The sequence below is a fragment of the Epinephelus lanceolatus genome, chromosome 2, assembly GCF_041903045.1.
Source record: "Epinephelus lanceolatus isolate andai-2023 chromosome 2, ASM4190304v1, whole genome shotgun sequence".
NCBI classification, from domain to species: Eukaryota; Metazoa; Chordata; class Actinopteri; order Perciformes; family Serranidae; genus Epinephelus; species Epinephelus lanceolatus.
Genome location: NC_135735.1, coordinates 10286518 through 10304257, shown reverse-complemented (window position 1 = coordinate 10304257; position 17740 = coordinate 10286518). Strand labels below are relative to the sequence as shown.

The following is a 17740-nucleotide window of genomic DNA, read 5'->3' as shown; positions in this document are numbered from 1 at the left end:
TGAAAACAAACAAAGGTGCTTAAAAATTACAAAAATTCTGTATAATGATTTTAATTATGTAATAATAATAATTCTACACATATTTTTTCATTTTTATATTATATTATATTTCTATATTTTATATGTTTATTTATTTATTTTCTTGCAGTTTGTGGGACATTTCTTATCAAGTTGCTCTTTGTTTTTAAAAGAAATCGCACCAATTTGCTGAGAGTTTAAATACAAGACATTGACATTGTAAAAGTTTAAGGAATTTATATTTTATTATTATATTATATTTTTATTATTATATTTTATTATATTTTATTATTATATATATTATTATATTTATAATATTTTATAATGTTATCATGTATTTTGTTGACTTTCCCTTTAAATATCACAAAAAAACTTTACACTGATATAACTGTAAAATAACTATGATTTATTTTATTTATTTTTTATCTTAATTTATTACAGCAACCCTTCTTTTATTTCAATGCTCCATTGCTCTTGCCCCACTTCTGCTTTACTCTAAATTATGATCATGTAGTAAATGCAAAGGAATTAAAAATAATTCTAATAGTTCTGAGTTTCATTCAGGTAGTTAACAAGGAAACAATAGGTCAGGGGATAAAACAAGACATCATTCCATGGTACTTTGTCTAAAATTAGGGACTTTTGGGATTCTTTTAGAACCATCTAAAGGTACAAAAACAAATTTTATATTTAGCTCGGAGTTCATTATTCTTAATATGTGAATGTGTAACTTTCTGAGAAGTTTGCTTCAATCATCCAGTAAAGAGTTGCCACTGTCATTCTGCAAAAACATTTCTATTTGTTCAAAGACAACAGTGAAGCTAAGTAGAGATGTCTCTCCAGAAGATGGCAGAGTGGGAACATTTAAAGAAACTGCACCAAATATTCCTCCTTATTATTACAGAATACTCAGTCTTTACTTTAAATATGTTTACTAATATGTATGTGTTGCACAGATAATATCCTAGTATCATCTCAAAATGTATTTCATCAACTGTTTTTGAAAAGGAAAGTCTCCAGGAACAATGTGTTTAAAGGACACTGTTTACTAAAGTATTTTCTGTGTGTGTTACAATTTTTCTTTACAGAATATATTTTATTTTTTGACTGTGAGGCCTCGGACAATAAGAGAGAATCTCTTCGGTGAGTTAATTCATTTAGGAGATGTGTATTATCATCATTTTAAGACCTCTGTCTGACAAGCTATTATACTGACTTATACTTATACTGAGTGATAATTTCTTTAACAGTTGATTTACAGTTCCTTCTCTGCCCATGTTCTCCTGTTTGCATTTTCCTAACAAAAACATGTCCCTTTTATTTATTCACTTCAGTTTGATGGATTATTATGGCTGTGATTAAGAAGAACACACTGTAGAAGATCTAAATTTAAGCTCTTCGGCGTTCTTTTTAATATTAACTCTATAACTCTGGAACATTATCATGTCATCATTACACTTGACGTCACAGCAGGTGAGCAAACAGCTGCTTACTCTGAATACATAAATGACTGCATGAATATTCTAAGTTAACCTTTAAGAAAAGAAGCAATGATGTGATAAAGAATGAAAATACAGCGATGTTTTTCACTCAGAGTAACTTTATAGTTTGATCATGACTGGTGTGCTGATGAGTTGAAGTCCGCAGCTTCTGTTGTTCAGTCTTCCCTCTGATCTGTCTGTCAGCACATCTGAACGGGCTTCCTCTGTAACAGTCAACAGCACACAGGTGGGTTAGGTCAATCTGAGTGTAACAGGCAGCGTGTGTGTGTATATATTCATAATGTGTTCATGTGGACACTCACAGCAGCCGTAGAGTGTGTTGAGCCTGGCGATGTCGTTGCGACTCATCTCCTTAGCGTTGCCAAAGGACACATTGTTGTTAGGGATGGGGAGCATGGTGGGCTGGTTGTTCTTGGAGAAGGCGTACCTACAAGAGGACACACAGCAGTTAGGCTGAACCACAGCACTTCCTCCACACACAACACACACACATATGATGACACAGAGCAGGGCTGAAGTGAAGCCAGTTGTTCTCACTTGTGGTACTGCATGACAGAGTTGTAATCGTAGGGAGTGCCCTGGTTCAGGGTGGCGATCTTCCTGAAGTTGTGCTCCATTCCTAAAAACAAAAACAAGAATAGCATTAGTTTAAAGTGACATTTGTTTGGTTTGAATTCACTTTGACTCTGGACATAAAAGAGTCCAGCTGCTGGAGAAAATCCAGTCTACATCTGATGGTTTTATATTTGGAAAACTGCAGTCACACAATGAGCTTCTGTTTTGTCTGATACAATCTTGTCTGTCTGTAAGGTTGTATGTTCAGTGTATTTGTTCATAAGGTTTATCCATTAAATATTAAACTTCAAGCCTGAAACAAATCATATCAGTGTCTCTTATCTGAATAGACTCATCTACAGTTTCCTGGGTCTCCTCTCTAACACTCCACTCTGAATAATAAACAGCTCCATTACCAGACTGAACGTTGTGCAGCAGGACTTTGATGTGGTTGTCCCTGTCACTGCGGGTCTGTTCGTGGTTGAAGCCCAGAGCGTGGAGCAGCTCGTGCTGGACGGTTCCATGGTAGAGGCATCCACGACGGGCCAGAGACACCACCTGCTTACCACCACGACGGCCGACGTAGGAGTAGCACCTGGACAGGATCAGAGACGAGTTGAAGAACACAGAAGTCTGAGAAAAGCTTCCGACTCAAACTCATTGTGTAACATCTCTCTCTTACCCGTCCTTGGACTCGATGCTCAGCCAGTCGCGGTCGCTGCTCCTGCTGGGCCTGAAGCGGATGCAGGAGAAGGAAGAGAAAGACTCCAGTCCACGGGTGATGATGGCCTTCTCACGGGAGGCTGGCAGGACCACACCACATAACAGTTAGCTTTTTACCAAGACGCGGCACAAGGAAAACTGATGTTGGTCTGAATCCAGTTCAGTTTAGAGGAGTTTCTGACAGCTTGTGTGACTTGTTGTGTTGCTGCAGAGGAGGTAGTAAATAACTGATGAGTGAAAGCGTCTTGACTGACTCAGTGGTTTGTAATTAATTGGTTGAGTGAATCCTTACTGTGTTGGATTTGACCTTTTGCTGACTGTTGTTTTTGTCTTACATCTGTTTCAGCTTTAGTCATTCATGTTGTGACTCCAGGGGACCTGACTGCTGCTATTAATGAGTTTAATATCATCAGAGCATCAAACAGGCCCCTGTCTGTTAGATTCTGGTGTATGAACAGTTAGCTCTCTGGTCACTCTCCCTCTTGAACCTTTTGTCAAAGTTGCTGCTACAACAGGCTGCATTAAAAATGAAAGCCTACTGTATATGGACAGAGCATATTTGGACGTCTGTGTGACACTTACAGAAGTGACTGGCGATGTAATAAGGAATGTAGACCTTTCCGTCAGTGTATTTGCCCCACTTGCAGCCACGGCTGGTGCAGGGGTCGGCGTTTCTCTCGGTCTCGCTGTCGATGACGACGTCTCCCTCAGTCAGGATGGGACCATCATCAGAACGGACTGAAACACATCATACAGCAACTCAGAAACCAGCTGAACTGCTACTAATAGAAGAGACAATAGTGACATATCAGCAGTTTTCATGGGAGACATGGTGACTGCAGCAGCTCACACTCACGCAGATTACTGTTGGCTCTCTCCAGAAGTTCAGAGACAGACAGATCCCCTAAGTCCTCCTCTGCAATCTCCTCTGCACAGTGACATCAACACAATTTCACTTTGTGTGAAAATAAACTTGTTACAATACTGTGCACGTCAGTACATCAGGTCTGACTGTTAGAATACATTACATACCTGCCTGCAGGTTCAGCATGGGATTAGAGGAGGGAAAACAAACATATGAGAAACAGAGAGAAAAACATGAGTTAAAATTTCAGCTAAAAGTTAACAGAAGAACTTTCTGGCCAGTTAACCAAATACTGTGTCTCAAAGTGGGATGTTCATATTCAAACTGTTATATAAGGGAGTTATAAGACACATGTTCATTATCAAAATACTGCTAAAATAAAGCATAAAAACTTAAAAAAAAAAAAAAATAATGTAAATGTGAAGAAGTTAAGCAGCTTCATATGTGAGACAGGAGTCGTTTCCTGTTTGTGACTGTGGCAGTTGAGGCTTAACAGGTATTTTTTAACATCTGGAAGTGCAACATGATGCAACATGGCGAATGTCCAGTAATTTCTGCCTTCATTTGCAACTGTTTCTCTTCCACTATGATCCTACCTCATTGTCAGCCCAACAGCAGGCAGACAGCAGCAGCAGCAGAGCCAGAGCTGAGAACCTGAAAACAGACATGCGAGCCATACCAGCAGATCTGCAGGACACAGACACGAATCAGCTTCAACTCAGAGGAAACACAGTGTTTGAACCCCCCAAAAAAGACAGCTGAAAGAGCGTGCACACTTCTCCATCACACTGTGCTGCAGACATCTGCAGCTGAACTCACCTTGGATCCTCTGTGTGGACTTGTGCAGCTGAGGTTTCACTCCAGGTTTTTATATACGTTCAACTGCGTCAGTGAGCCCAAATATGGATTATCTGGGTCCTAAGAAAGCTCAGAATCAGCTAAACTCACAGGCTTATCAGTCACATATGGTTTGAACACGTGTATAGACAGAAACATCTCAATACCACTGTGGGTGGAAGGACACTTGATGCATTCACCACTATACAGGGACAGAAACATATGAATTAATGTGGAAAAGTCACAGTTTCATGGCCTGTATTCATTTAACACAGGGTTGCTAAAAAGTGTGATGAGTGTCAGTTGACCTCTATTGTCATCATGAACCCTTGAATGAAACCATATTTATGTACTATGATTACAAAGGTGAAGTTGGAGTATGATGCCTCACACAAAAGCAGCACCTGTGCAGCGTAATGAAACACACCCTCCCAATTAAGACAGACAACATAAAAGGATCACTTTACAGTCTATTAAAAACCACTACAAATGGCCATATAGTTAAATAAACTCCTGTTATAACAAATGTATTTATTAAAGGTATTGTATGGGATAGTAAAATCTTTTACAGGATAGTATTTGTTATTTTGTTCACCCTACGTCTTCTCAATATCAAACTGAGACTCATTCCCACAGGTGGACATATGTGTATGTGCTGAATCTGGCATTCAGACCAAGGCCATAAACAGGCTTATCATCTCCAGTATGTGCTACGTTTTATCAACTGTGTGTGTTTATGAAGCAGCTTCACTGGGCTCTGTTCATGAAGGCCAACAATGCGAGTATCCTGGAAGAATTATTGAATGTGAACATATGTATAAGTCATCACAAATAGTAATAACTCCAGGAATGTGCACGCATCTATGGTCATGGTTAGATATTTTTGGAGGCCTCGGAGTCCTTCACAGTCTGCATGCAGGCAGACAGTGAAGAGGTGAAGAGAACTCCAGGGTTTCTGAAGGTTAAGATACGGTGAGACGAGGACCTTGTGGATGCTCAGACTCCACTGTGTCCAAACTTTTTTAAAAAATAGGGGCCAAATAAGCGAATATGAAAATGCTTCTTGCATCGAGTATGTCGCTCAAAATAAAAATCCCATAGGAATGAGACCGAGCGACTGTTTCATCTTTCAGTGAAAAAGTATTCAATTTTCCACTGCTCCTGAAAGCAGCAGCCCTCGCTGTCAACTTAATGCTTCTTTGCTGTGGCCATGTCGGCCAGAGGGAAACGTCTGTCGTTAGATAACCGTTCATTTGCTTGTTTAATGTGTGTGTAAGAAAACAAAATAGTTCCACTTGCTCAGGTCCTGCTTGGTTCATCTCTACAAACTGTGGCCAAAAAAATGCAAAGTGATCTTGCTTGATAAACCAGTATTGTGTGGTCGGCCACATGAAGTGTATTTTGAACAACAGGCCGTGGGTGTCAACTGAGACTCATTGAGTTTATTCTATTCACCGAAATGAACCAAGAGTGACCTAGAGTACAAGATTTTCTGCATCAGTAAGAATGACAGAAAGTGTGAATATTGCTGATCACCTGGTTCACACTGAGTTCTGCCTCTAGATGAAAGAATAAGCCTTGTTGTTTTAGTCACACTGGTACAACTTATTTCTTTTCAGGTCAAAGTGTGTTGCAAACAGACACTGGCTGAGGTTGAGATATGTGAATATACATTTTTATTCATTATACGCATTCAATCAGACTCACAAGCAGTTATTCATCTACGTGTACATATATCAGGATGCTTTTCACATCTCATTAGTATGCCGCAAAAGCTCATTTAATCAACTTGTTAATTTCAATCAATCAATCAATCAATCAATCTTATTAATAAATTTAATCACTTTCATTAAGCACAAGATGCGTTTCTGATTTTGCTTGTAGATAAAAAGATGCATCAATCGGCTTCATTTCCTCTTGATCTGTTGGAAAAAGAGGAGACTGTAAAAGAATATTAAATGAATATCAGGACATGTGCACACACACACACACACATACACATACACATACATACAGCACATACATAAAGTTTCGAAGTAACAGGTGTATTAACAGGTGTATTCCTAGTGCATGAAGCTACGTGAACTGGTCTCTCTGCCTGATTTTAAAGCTCACATAAGAACAAGGATGAATGAATCTGTTGGGTCTTGTCATTGTGTGTAGGTGTTCTAATATGTTTTTTATTGCGTGGATGTTTTGCTGTTACTTTTTTGTATGCTGCTGTTTTGGCCGGGTCTCCCTTGAAAAAAGAGATCATTGATGTCAGAGGGACTTACCTGGTTAAAAATGGGTTAAATAAATAAAAAAATAAATATCATAGGTCAATGTTTGACGTAGAGGAAACATGGCTGCACAAATGTACATTAATGTTTCCTGTCTGGATCAGTGACTATCTTACAGTGGCAAAATGCCACAAAACAACATTTAGAATTAAAAAAAAAAAAAATCAATAAAGTTCCTAAAAATGAAAGCGATGGAAACTCTTCTCTACATCACACTGAGGATAGTGTGTACATAGCAATTTCCAAAAAAAACATCCAAACCCACGACCCACTTACTTTGATTCAGAGGACATCATTCTTCTGCTTGTGTTCAGGGTCGCTTCTGGAAGCAGCCGTATCTGACATGGATTAAAAAAAACGTCAAAGTCTGTAAATGCTGCTTGATTTCTTTATGGCACGGCTACAATGAACATAGTTTTTGATCTTCGTGTTCAGCCTGACTGAGCGGGAAGACAGTATGAGAGAGAACAGTTAGGAGACAGGTAGGGAGACAGGTGAAATGTTATGTAGCTCAGGAGAAATATACTGCAGGTATATGTAGAAACAAGTGGGAAGTTTAGGTGGGGAGGACTAGGTTTGAAAAAGGTACTTACTGCAGCGGTAAAGGCGGTTCACCCGAAGGATGTCCGTAGCACTCATCTGGGTGGCCCTACCAATGGCTACATTGGGGTTGGGGATGGGAACGATGGTTGGCTGCCTGTTCCTGGAGAAGGCGAACCTATGGTGCCAATACACAGCAGTGATGAGAGGTTTAAACTGTACACCTGTACTACAGAGAGCTGAAGTATGGTCAGTCTGCAAGTTTAAAGCTGTATTAAGAATCTGTTGGCCACTGAAAATCAAGCTGTAATCTGACATAGTATAACTTTTTTCAGTCATTGCAGCTTGTGTGTTAGCAAACAATTGTGGATTCACACATCCAGCAGACACAGAGGGACATTATCATTTATTTGGAGTTGTGTTTGTGTCCACCTGATGAATGGAAATCCAAATTATAACGTATCAGGTATAAAAATAATCTGCAGATACTCAAGTTTAAAATGAGACCAAACTTTTCTTTGGATGTCAGTTTTTCACCATGAAAAAAAGGCCAAATTGTGGCCTGCAGTAGACGGTATTGCATGATTTGTTTAGCTGGGCCAATTCACAGAAAATTTACGCCCCCTATTGGTCAGTTAAGAAGCGTAAGGAGTCAGCAATCAATGACGATATGAAACAGTCAATTAAACAGGTTATTCAACAACTGTGAATCACTGCAAGCACGAGAGGTCCTTGAGCAGAGAATCATACATGTGCACACAAAATGTTAGGCTGATTGGTCCAGTAGTTTGTGAGATCAGATGCGGACAGACATACACACTCACAAAAACACACGCACACACGCACAAATGTAAACATGACCTTGAACTTTAAATTTGGTGAGTGAATTGAGACGCTACCTTCCATAGTGCATGACAGAGTTGTAGTCATAGGGAGTGCCAAGGTTCCTCGTTTGGATCCTCCTGAAATTGAACTCCATTCCTGCAAGGGATCACAAGTCTCTGTTTTATTACAGTTTGCCAGTCAAGAAAGAAATGTGTGATGAGTTTTATCTGCAGGAAACAACACTATTCCCGTACATATGGTTTCTCATTTTAGAGAGCATGATAAGCGCACAGTTCACATCCCATCACTACCTACCTGTTAAAATGATATGATAATGTCAAGTTATGTTTCAAATCTATTTATTTGTCCTTAAAAGTGATGAAAGTCAGTTGTATGTGTAAGACCCTGTTTTGGTTGTTTATGTCTTTTGCATCAGTATCGCAAAGGTTCCATGTATATTCTACATAAAGAAAGTCTGGACGCACCACGAATGACGTTCTGCAGCAGGATCTGAACATTCTGGTCCCTGTCAGACCGGGTCTGCTCATGGTTGAAGCCCAGGGCATGGAGCAGCTCATGTTGGATGATCTGCTGGAAAACACAGCCCTGGCGACTCAAAGACACTACCTGGCCATTACCACGGCGGCCGACAAATGAAAAACACCTGAAAGAGAGAAGTAAATAACACTTTGACTCTTGAGTGCATTCAGGCATGCATGCATATGTGGTATGTACATTGTGCGGTCCATACCCTGAGCGAGACTGGATGTCCACAAAGTCTCTCTGTCCATTCAAAGGGGTGAAGCGGATGCAGGTGGATGCAGCAAATGACCGCAGGCCTCTGATGATGGTATCTCTCTCCCTTTGGGCTTGATAGTAAAAAAATAAAATTAATAAAAAAAGCCGAACATTTATTATCAGTTTGTTGCATTCTTCATTTTTCTTTATGACTTTGCCATCACATGAAGCAATATCACAGGGCTGACACACAGAGACAGACAACCATTCATGCTCACATGTACATCCACTTTAGAGTCACCAATTAACCTGATGTGCATGTCTTTGGACTGTGGGAGGAAGCCGGAGTATCCAGAGAAAACCACTTTCGGTTTAATTCCTCCCGACTTGTTTTCTTTAACAAAGAATTTTAAGTTGTTTTTGATATTGGACACATATAGGATGTTTGTCTGAAAATATTACCCATGTAAGTAAAAAATCTCTGAGTAAAAGAGTGAAAAATGTTACAAATATAGCAACTCTCCCCTACTATTACAATAATAATAATTATTACTAATCTATACCCATTGGTAGCTTTGTCACCTTCTACCTATGCCAATGACCATGTCAGTGAGTAGAAAAACATGGGACAGACAGAATGACACACTGACAGTTTCCATGATTATGTGCAGCATACCATACAATGACTTAGTTATACCAAAAATTAGAAAAAAAAAACCCAAACATTGTCGGTCACATTTTAGCCATTTTTAAGCATTTTTCTGTTGTTATAGCGCCACCCAGTTGCCAATTAGAGTTAAATTTCTCCAGTCACCTTGAGGCGTCCTGCTCAACATACCTACCAAGTTCAGTAAAAATCCATATCGCGGTTAGGCCTAGATAAGAAATTAGCTCTCTAGCGCCCCCATTTTGTTTGATGGGGTCAATAATGGAGGGGTCCCCTCAGATTATGTGTGGTCATATGCCTACAAAGTTGCGTGGTGATCGGTGAAACCCTTGAGATGTTATACACCTTTATGTGATGAGCCACACCCTCCGCAATATTCATTGCCTTATAGAACCTCAGTTTTAGTAAGTTTTACAACTTTTGCCAAGAAGGAACTTTAGATATTGGTCCCTAGACTATGTTCATTGAGTTTCATTCAGATCGCTCAAACTTCCTAGGAAGAGATCAATTTAAGTGTTAAATCTATATAACCAAAAGTTATGGGTTCTTGAGGCAAATTTGTTCCTCATGAGGAGAGGCATCTCTGTGCAAAGTTTCATGTCTCTACGACATATGGGGCATGAGATATGCCCATTCAAAGTTTGCAATTTCAATCGGTTGCTATAGCGCCCCCCTTTGGCCAATTGATGTAATATTGCTTCATTCGCATCCTCCCATGACCCTCTACCACTGTGCCAAATTTCACATGGATTGACCAAGTCAGTGAGGAGAAAAACGTGGAACAGACACACAGACACACACAGACAGAGTTTTCGTCATTATATTATTCTACTAGTGCCACTATTACTGGTACTGCTATTGTTCTTCAAATAGGTTAGTCGTCCTCTTCCTTTAATGACAAATATACAGCCAATCAGGGTAGCTGGGGCCACTGCACTAAAGCTATCACTACTAATGCTGTTAGTGCTAAGCATCTCCTGTTATTGCTGAGACTACTATCCTACTTTGACGACTTCCACTGCTCTTACTGCTGCTACCACTACTAATACTATATTGTTACAAGTCCTAATATTTCTAATACTACTGCCATTGCTTCTAATATTACTACATACTACTACTGCTACTACTATGCTGCTGCTATACCACTACCACTAAATCCACAATTGCCTTTATTACAGCTACTGCTACTTATTTAGTATAGAACAGTAATAGTGCTTCTACTATAGCGTACTGCTACCACACAATTACTCTACAACCAGGCTACTATTTACTCCTACTACTAGCCTTTGAGTATTGCTGCTAAAATACATACAAAGTGAGCATGTTATGTTGGTGAATTATGAACACTAACAGTTTAAATAACCAAATGAAAGCCCAGCCTTCAGTACTTACAGTACTGGTTGGAGATGCGGTAGGGTACGTAGACGTTGCCATCGGTGGCTTTAGGCCACAGGCAGCCTCGTGCTGTGCAGGGATCGGCGTTCTGGAAACCGTCTGGCACTGCTATGTCTCCATACATCACCAGAGGATCGTCAAAGTTCTTTCCTGCAAAATGACACGAAGATACTCAAGTTTTCTTTTTTTTCCTGGCACTGCATTTCATATTGTTGATCTTGCTGTGTTACAGGCAGGTCAAATCTGGGTCTGATACATCCTCTCCTTCCTCACTGATGGTTCTGTTAGCATCTGCTGTATACTTCCAGGTATGAAGTGTAACACCAGCTTTGTATTTTTGTCCTACATTTAAGTTTATATTATCATAACTGTACATTTCCTGCTGAATGATAAGTTGCCATGGAGATGAACATACCAACATTAACATTGGCCTTCTCTAACAGTGTGGAGATACCGAGATCCTCATCCTCATTGTTGTTGCCTTTGGAACAGAAACAATTTGTTCATGTGTCAGTTACATGATGTACGACTATATATTTACAGGATTTTACAGTCTGAAAAGCAGCCATGTCTCACCAGACGACTCGTCACCCTTTTCAGAAGAGTCCTGTAATACGACACAGAGTAAAAATTAAATTTGAGGCTGTAAAATTTCAGATTGTATCACATTTCATTACAAATTGTGGCACTGAAAAATGCATGTATTCATCCAATTAGTGTCAGCTAATGTAAAGTGTGTGCTGATGCTTACCTGTATGGTAAAACTGTGCACGGAGCAGAGGAAGACACCGAGCACAGCAGCCTGGAGGATCATGGCTGGTTATCAGATGGCAGCAGCAGACTGAGACAAAGCCTGGGGAAACGGACGTGTTACACCTTATATAGGTGGCAGTCCCAAATCACTGTCATCCTATAAGGCATGCTGGTCACTAAACGTTGACAAATTCAGCTCAGCTGGAACTGGCAGTTATTGCTTAAAGCGGATTGTGTAAGATGTGGGCTTTGTTTTGTTCTTTTCCTTCCTGTTTGCCCCTGGACAGGAGCAGCTCACACATTTATCTGCTTTGGGGCTCAAACATGTATTACTCTCAAGGTGATACTACTGTCTTTAGGAGGCTGCACCTTTTAAAGCTAGTGCAAAGGCAGTGATATCTTAGGAAACGAAACAATCTGAGGCACGTATTGGTACCAACCATGTCAGCATAGCTTGCCATGAAGGGGGCTAAATAACACTCCAAAGTTGCAAGGGAACAACTGGCATAGCCATTTTCAATAGAGTCCCTTCAACTCTCACCTCAAGATATCTCAATGAAAATGGGTTCTGTGGTTACCTACAAATCTCCGCTAAACTTGAGTAGGCTTGTTCCCTTTCAATGTTTTGTTCCTTAAAATCAATGTACTCAAATTAAAGCAGTATATTTGTCTATTTAAGGACAATCAGCCTATCTGAAGAACAATTAATCATTTAACACCTGCATATACAGATACACATTAGAAAAGGATTGTCGTGGAACTCAAAATGTTAACTGTACCAGTATTAGTCTATGCACATCAGATAATTAGTAACATTAACTGTTCTTTCTTTTAGCGAGATTTATACTTGTGCATCAGCTCTATGGAGAGCCTATGCCATTGTGAGCATTTATACTTGTGCGCTGGTGTGTCTGTGTCATTCTGCAGTTAGACCTCCAAAACACTAGTTGGTGGCTGTTAAATGCTCTCTAGTTTAGTTGATTCAAAACACACACTAAGCATGGCTTAATAGAGACAGTTTCAAACACAAGTACACAAATCAGCTTCACTATAACTCGCAGCATTCACAGACAAAGTGTTTGTCTGTTGCTGGACACATTTTCTCCACAAATACAACATGCTAATGCTTTTAGCACAAGTATAAATTAGCCTAGCTGCTAGCTGACTATTCCTCTACTCATATGAAGCCAGGGACAACAGCAACATTTAACAATGGTAAGGTTACAAAATTCAGCTCCATTACAACTCACGAGGTTCACTGACAAAACAAGTGTCTTATACTAAACACGTTTTCCAAACAAATATAACATGCTAACGTTATTAGCACAAAAGTATGGCATTTTTACACTGTATAAACTAGCCTAGCAACTAGCAAAGATTTACTCTACTCAAATGAAGTCAGTATAAATCACACACGAGACTTAAAGTGTTATTTTTGTGGAGGCTTTATTGTCTTCACAATTTATTATTTCTTATTTGTGAAATTAAAGTAAGTAAAAGCTTTGTAAAAAAGAAAAAAGGAGGTTTGTGTTGCTGCAACATGTAGTTACATTTCTAGGTAGGTGGATGTCAGGCAAGTTTTTATTACTTTTTTTAAGGAAAGGTTTTATATCCCGTATCATCCATAAAACACTAGAAATACTCCACATACAGTACAGGCCAAAAGTTTGGACACACCTTCTCATTCAATGCGTTTTTTTTATTTTCATGACTATTTACATTGTAGATTCTCACTGAAGGCATCAAAACTATGAATGAACACATGTGGAGTTATGTACTTAACAAAAAAAGGTGAAATAACTGAAAACATGTTTTATATTCTAGTTTCTTCAAAATAGCCACCCTTTGCTCTGATTACTGCTTTGCACACTCTTGGCATTCTCTCCATGAGCTTCAAGAGGTAGTCACCTGAAATGGTTTTCCAACAGTCTTGAAGGAGTTCCCAGAGGTGTTTAGCACTTGTTGGCCCCTTTGCCTTCACTCTGCGGTCCAGCTCACCCCAAACCATCTTGATTGGGTTCAGGTCCGGTGACTGTGGAGGCCAGGTCATCTGCCGCAGCACTCCATCACTCTCCTTCTTGGTCAAATAGCCCTTACACAGCCTGGAGGTGTGTTTGGGGTCATTGTCCTGTTGAAAAATAAATGATGGTCCAACTAAACGCAAACCGGATGGGATGGCATGTCGCTGCAGGATGCTGTGGTAGCCATGCTGGTTCAGTGTGCCTTCAATTTTGAATAAATCCCCAACAGTGTCACCAGCAAAACACCCCCACACCATCACACCTCCTCCTCCATGCTTCACAGTGGGAACCAGGCATGTGGAATCCATCCGTTCACCTTTTCTGCGTCTCACAAAGACACGGCGGTTGGAACTAAAGATCTCAAATTTGGACTCATCAGACCAAAGCACAGATTTCCACTGGTCTAATGTCCATTCCTTGTGTTTCTTGGCCCAAACAAATCTCTTCTGCTTGTTGCCTCTCCTTAGCAGTGGTTTCCTAGCAGCTATTTGACCATGAAGGCCTGATTGGCGCAGTCTCCTCTTAACAGTTGTTCTAGAGATGGGTCTGCTGCTAGAACTCTGTGTGGCATTCATCTGGTCTCTGATCTGAGCTGCTGTTAACTTGCGATTTCTGAGGCTGGTGACTCGGATGAACTTATCCTCAGAAGCAGAGGTGACTCTTGGTCTTCCTTTCCTGGGTCGGTCCTCATGTGTGCCAGTTTCGTTGTAACGCTTGATGGTTTTTGCGACTCCACTTGGGGACACATTTAAAGTTTTTGCAATTTTCCGGACTGACTGACCTTCATTTCTTAAAGTAATGATGGCCACTCGTTTTTCTTTAGTTAGCTGATTGGTTCTTGCCATAATATGAATTTTAACAGTTGTCCAATAGGGCTGTCGGCTGTGTATTAACCTGACTTCTGCACAACACAACTGATGGTCCCAACCCCATTGATAAAGCAAGAAATTCCACTAATTAACCCTGATAAGGCACACCTGTGAAGTGGAAACCATTTCAGGTGACTACCTCTTGAAGCTCATGGAGAGAATGCCAAGAGTGTGCAAAGCAGTAATCAGAGCAAAGGGTGGCTATTTTGAAGAAACTAGAATATAAAACATGTTTTCAGTTATTTCACCTTTTTTTGTTAAGTACATAACTCCACATGTGTTCATTCATAGTTTTGATGCCTTCAGTGAGAATCTACAATGTAAATAGTCATGAAAATAAAGAAAACGCATTGAATGAGAAGGTGTGTCCAAACTTTTGGCCTGTACTGTATTTTGTGCATCATTTTATACACACTTCCCCAAAATTCAACTAAACATGTACTGTATTTGTTTGTACCACATGCTCTCCTCTTTAATTATGAAAAAACCTTAAAACTTTATTTAAAGATGTAATGGTAGTGTTGGAGTCATGGGTATGGAGCTACATTAGGGTCAAATGTTTTGTACTTGAAAAAATAAAATTTGAAACTGAAAATTCATGTGTTGATCTTGAATGAAACGTTTTTTCAGGTTAAATATAATTTTGATTCACTTTGGTAATTCTTTTGAATGAATAATTTATTTTCACTTTTCACTTCCATATATATTTTAACATTTGAGGTCTTATTTTTTTCAGATGCATGTTTGATCTTTTCAGATTCCGATCTTATTTTTTACAGTTTCAAATCTTATTTTTTCACTTTCAAATCTTTTTTTCACTTTCAGATCTTTTTTTTTCAGTTTCAAATCTGTTTTTTGAGTTTCAGACTTTTGACCCTGATGAGGCGTGGGGGGCGTGGCATCAACTGAGAGGGGTGTGGAATCATGAGTGACAATGCCTTCAGGGAACGTATGAACTAAAAAAAATTCTGACTCAACACTTACATACACCATATTCATGTGACTGGCAGTGTAAAAATTGATGCCAGTGACAAACGTCCATTTAGAAATCTGTTTTAGTACTGAGCACCAATTGCGGTGTAAGAGCCATAAATTATGCCAGATTTTGCAGATCAACAGCCACATTTTAAGTGCTGATATGTCCGATTTCCACATAGCACTGTGAACGCAGCGTAGTGTCCGTTTTGCTTGCGATGATGGCGTCCAGTCAGTCGGGTCAATCTGCTGGAGCCCATACATCCAGCACACAGGTGAGAAATGTTAAGTAAGCTTAACTAAGCTTTGGGAAAAATGTTAACTAAGCTTTGGAAAATCAGATCAACACATGAATTTTCAGTTTCAAATTTTATTTTTTCAAGTACAAAACATTTGACCCTAATGTAGCTCCATACATGGGAGGGTCTCGCAGAACTGAAAAGACTGTGGAAGTTCAGTATAAAATAAGCATGATAGAAAGCTCATAATGCTTCAAATCAACACACATTTTGATAAAGAAAGTACTTGTGCATGGAAAAGAAAGGCCCCAGTGTTTTTATTTATAGTGCACACCTCTAAACTGCATTGTGCTGCAGAAATTTGCAGCTGAATCTTGGATCCTCTGTGTGAACTTGTGCAGCTGAGGTTTCACTCCAGGATTTTATTTTTGTTCACTGCATCAGTGAGCCCAAATATGGATTACAAAATAGGGCTGCCACTCACGATTATTTTCATTATTGACTAATCTGTCGATTATTTCTTCGATTAGTCGACTAATCATTTCATCGAAAAATGTGTTAAAATGTTGAAAAATGTCGGTCTGTCTCACCCAAACCCCAAAATTACGTCATCTAATGTCTTGTTTCGTACTCACGCCAAAGGGTTTTAGTTCACTGTCACGGGAGAGTGTGTAAAGCTGCCAATATCTGAATGTAAGAAGCTGCAGTAAGAGTATTTTGGGGTACTTTTATAGTACTTTTCTATAAAAAATGACTCAAACCGATTAGTCGACTACTAAAATAGTCACCGATTATTTTAATAGTCGATTAGTCATCAATTAGTCGACTAATCGTGCCCTATTACAAAAAGGTGCACAAACACATGGACACCCAGACAATGAATGCTAGGTGCTGGACAAGAGGTCATGCAAAAGGCAGAAAAACAGAGTCCACACACTAGACTATGCTCCCATAAATACTTAATTGAAATAAAGACAGGTCTGATGGAGAGTGTGAAGCTTGAAACATCACTTCAGTGGTTATTTGTTTTCTCAAATATGGATTACCTGGGTACAAAGAAAGCCAAAGAATCAGGTGAACTCACAGGCTTATCAGTCACTTAGGGCTCATGCATTTTAGAGATCTCTATACCCACACTATATGGTGGGAAGTGGACACTTGTAACAAAGTGAGTTGTCAGCATCTGATGATATGTATGAGAATTTTCCACACCATGGTAGAGTCTGCAAATACTGTAGGTAAAGAACCAGTGTTTGTTCCTTGCAAAGGGAATCATGCAGCATGGAAGATTAACTATCTTTAGAGAGTATGGGAGACAAACACAATCAACGCTAGATAAAAAAATAATTAAAAAGATAAGCAGGAGGAAGTTGGTAAGGCAAGATATGGTATAAGACAGAAAGGAGGACAAGGCAGTCAGGAAGCATGAGGGATATTGCTTTTATAAGGTTCAAAAGAAGATTTTTGGCAGTGGTAATTAACTGTACTGCTGTAAGAGAAAGACAATTTGAGAAATCCATATAATCGTAGATGCAGCAAAGAGATTTCTGGATGTTGTGGGGGTTCTGAGGAAGATGTACAGCAGCTTTTGAGAGAGGCTGTCTCAAACACGCAGAAAACAGGAACTTGATAACAGAATGGGAAATAGATGGGAGGAGATCATCAGAATTATTTTACAAAGATTGTGAAGATTGTTGTTTAATTCCAGTCGATGGAGGTAATGCGACAAATAAAACATATGGCCTGATGATAGTGCTAGATGAGAAGTCTGGGAATCACCATACATAAATGTCTGTATCAAATTTCATGGTAATCCATCCCATAGTTGTTGAGACATTTCACTAAAAATCACAAATGTGTACCCTGCTGGTGGAGCTGGGGATCCTGAGGTGCCAAAGTGCATAAAAAGCGTGAAAATAGAGCTTGTTTATCAATT

At 39.5% G+C, this 17740-nt stretch overlaps 2 protein-coding genes across 3 annotated transcripts; both read right to left on the bottom strand.

Annotated features, from left to right (window-relative positions):
• Positions 1-1402: 1402 nt before the first annotated feature.
• LOC117256951 (hatching enzyme 1.2-like) lies at positions 1403-4578 on the bottom strand. Its single transcript, XM_033626696.2, has 9 exons — positions 4483-4578; positions 4260-4350; positions 3655-3730; positions 3381-3536; positions 2758-2878; positions 2492-2670; positions 2058-2139; positions 1823-1947; positions 1403-1723 (listed from the first exon to the last, which is right to left on the bottom strand). Coding segments are annotated over exons 2-9 (822 nt in total). The 5' UTR covers positions 4341-4350; positions 4483-4578; the 3' UTR covers positions 1403-1721.
• Positions 4579-6159: 1581 nt separating this feature from the next.
• Positions 6160-11831, bottom strand: LOC117262331 (low choriolytic enzyme-like). 2 transcript variants are annotated; one of them, XM_033635355.2, is made up of 10 exons: positions 11699-11831; positions 11524-11554; positions 11363-11428; positions 10945-11097; positions 8899-9016; positions 8633-8811; positions 8222-8303; positions 7376-7500; positions 7059-7120; positions 6160-6441 (listed from the first exon to the last, which is right to left on the bottom strand). In XM_033635355.2, the coding sequence occupies exons 1-9, from the start codon at positions 11759-11761 to the stop codon at positions 7065-7067; spliced, it is 873 nt and encodes a 290-aa protein (XP_033491246.1). In that variant the 5' UTR covers positions 11762-11831; the 3' UTR covers positions 6160-6441; positions 7059-7064. The 2 variants fall into 2 exon arrangements, with proteins under 2 accessions (XP_033491246.1, XP_033491162.1); XM_033635271.2 differs by having other exon boundaries at positions 6160-6422.
• Between the last annotated feature and the right edge of the window lie 5909 nt (positions 11832-17740).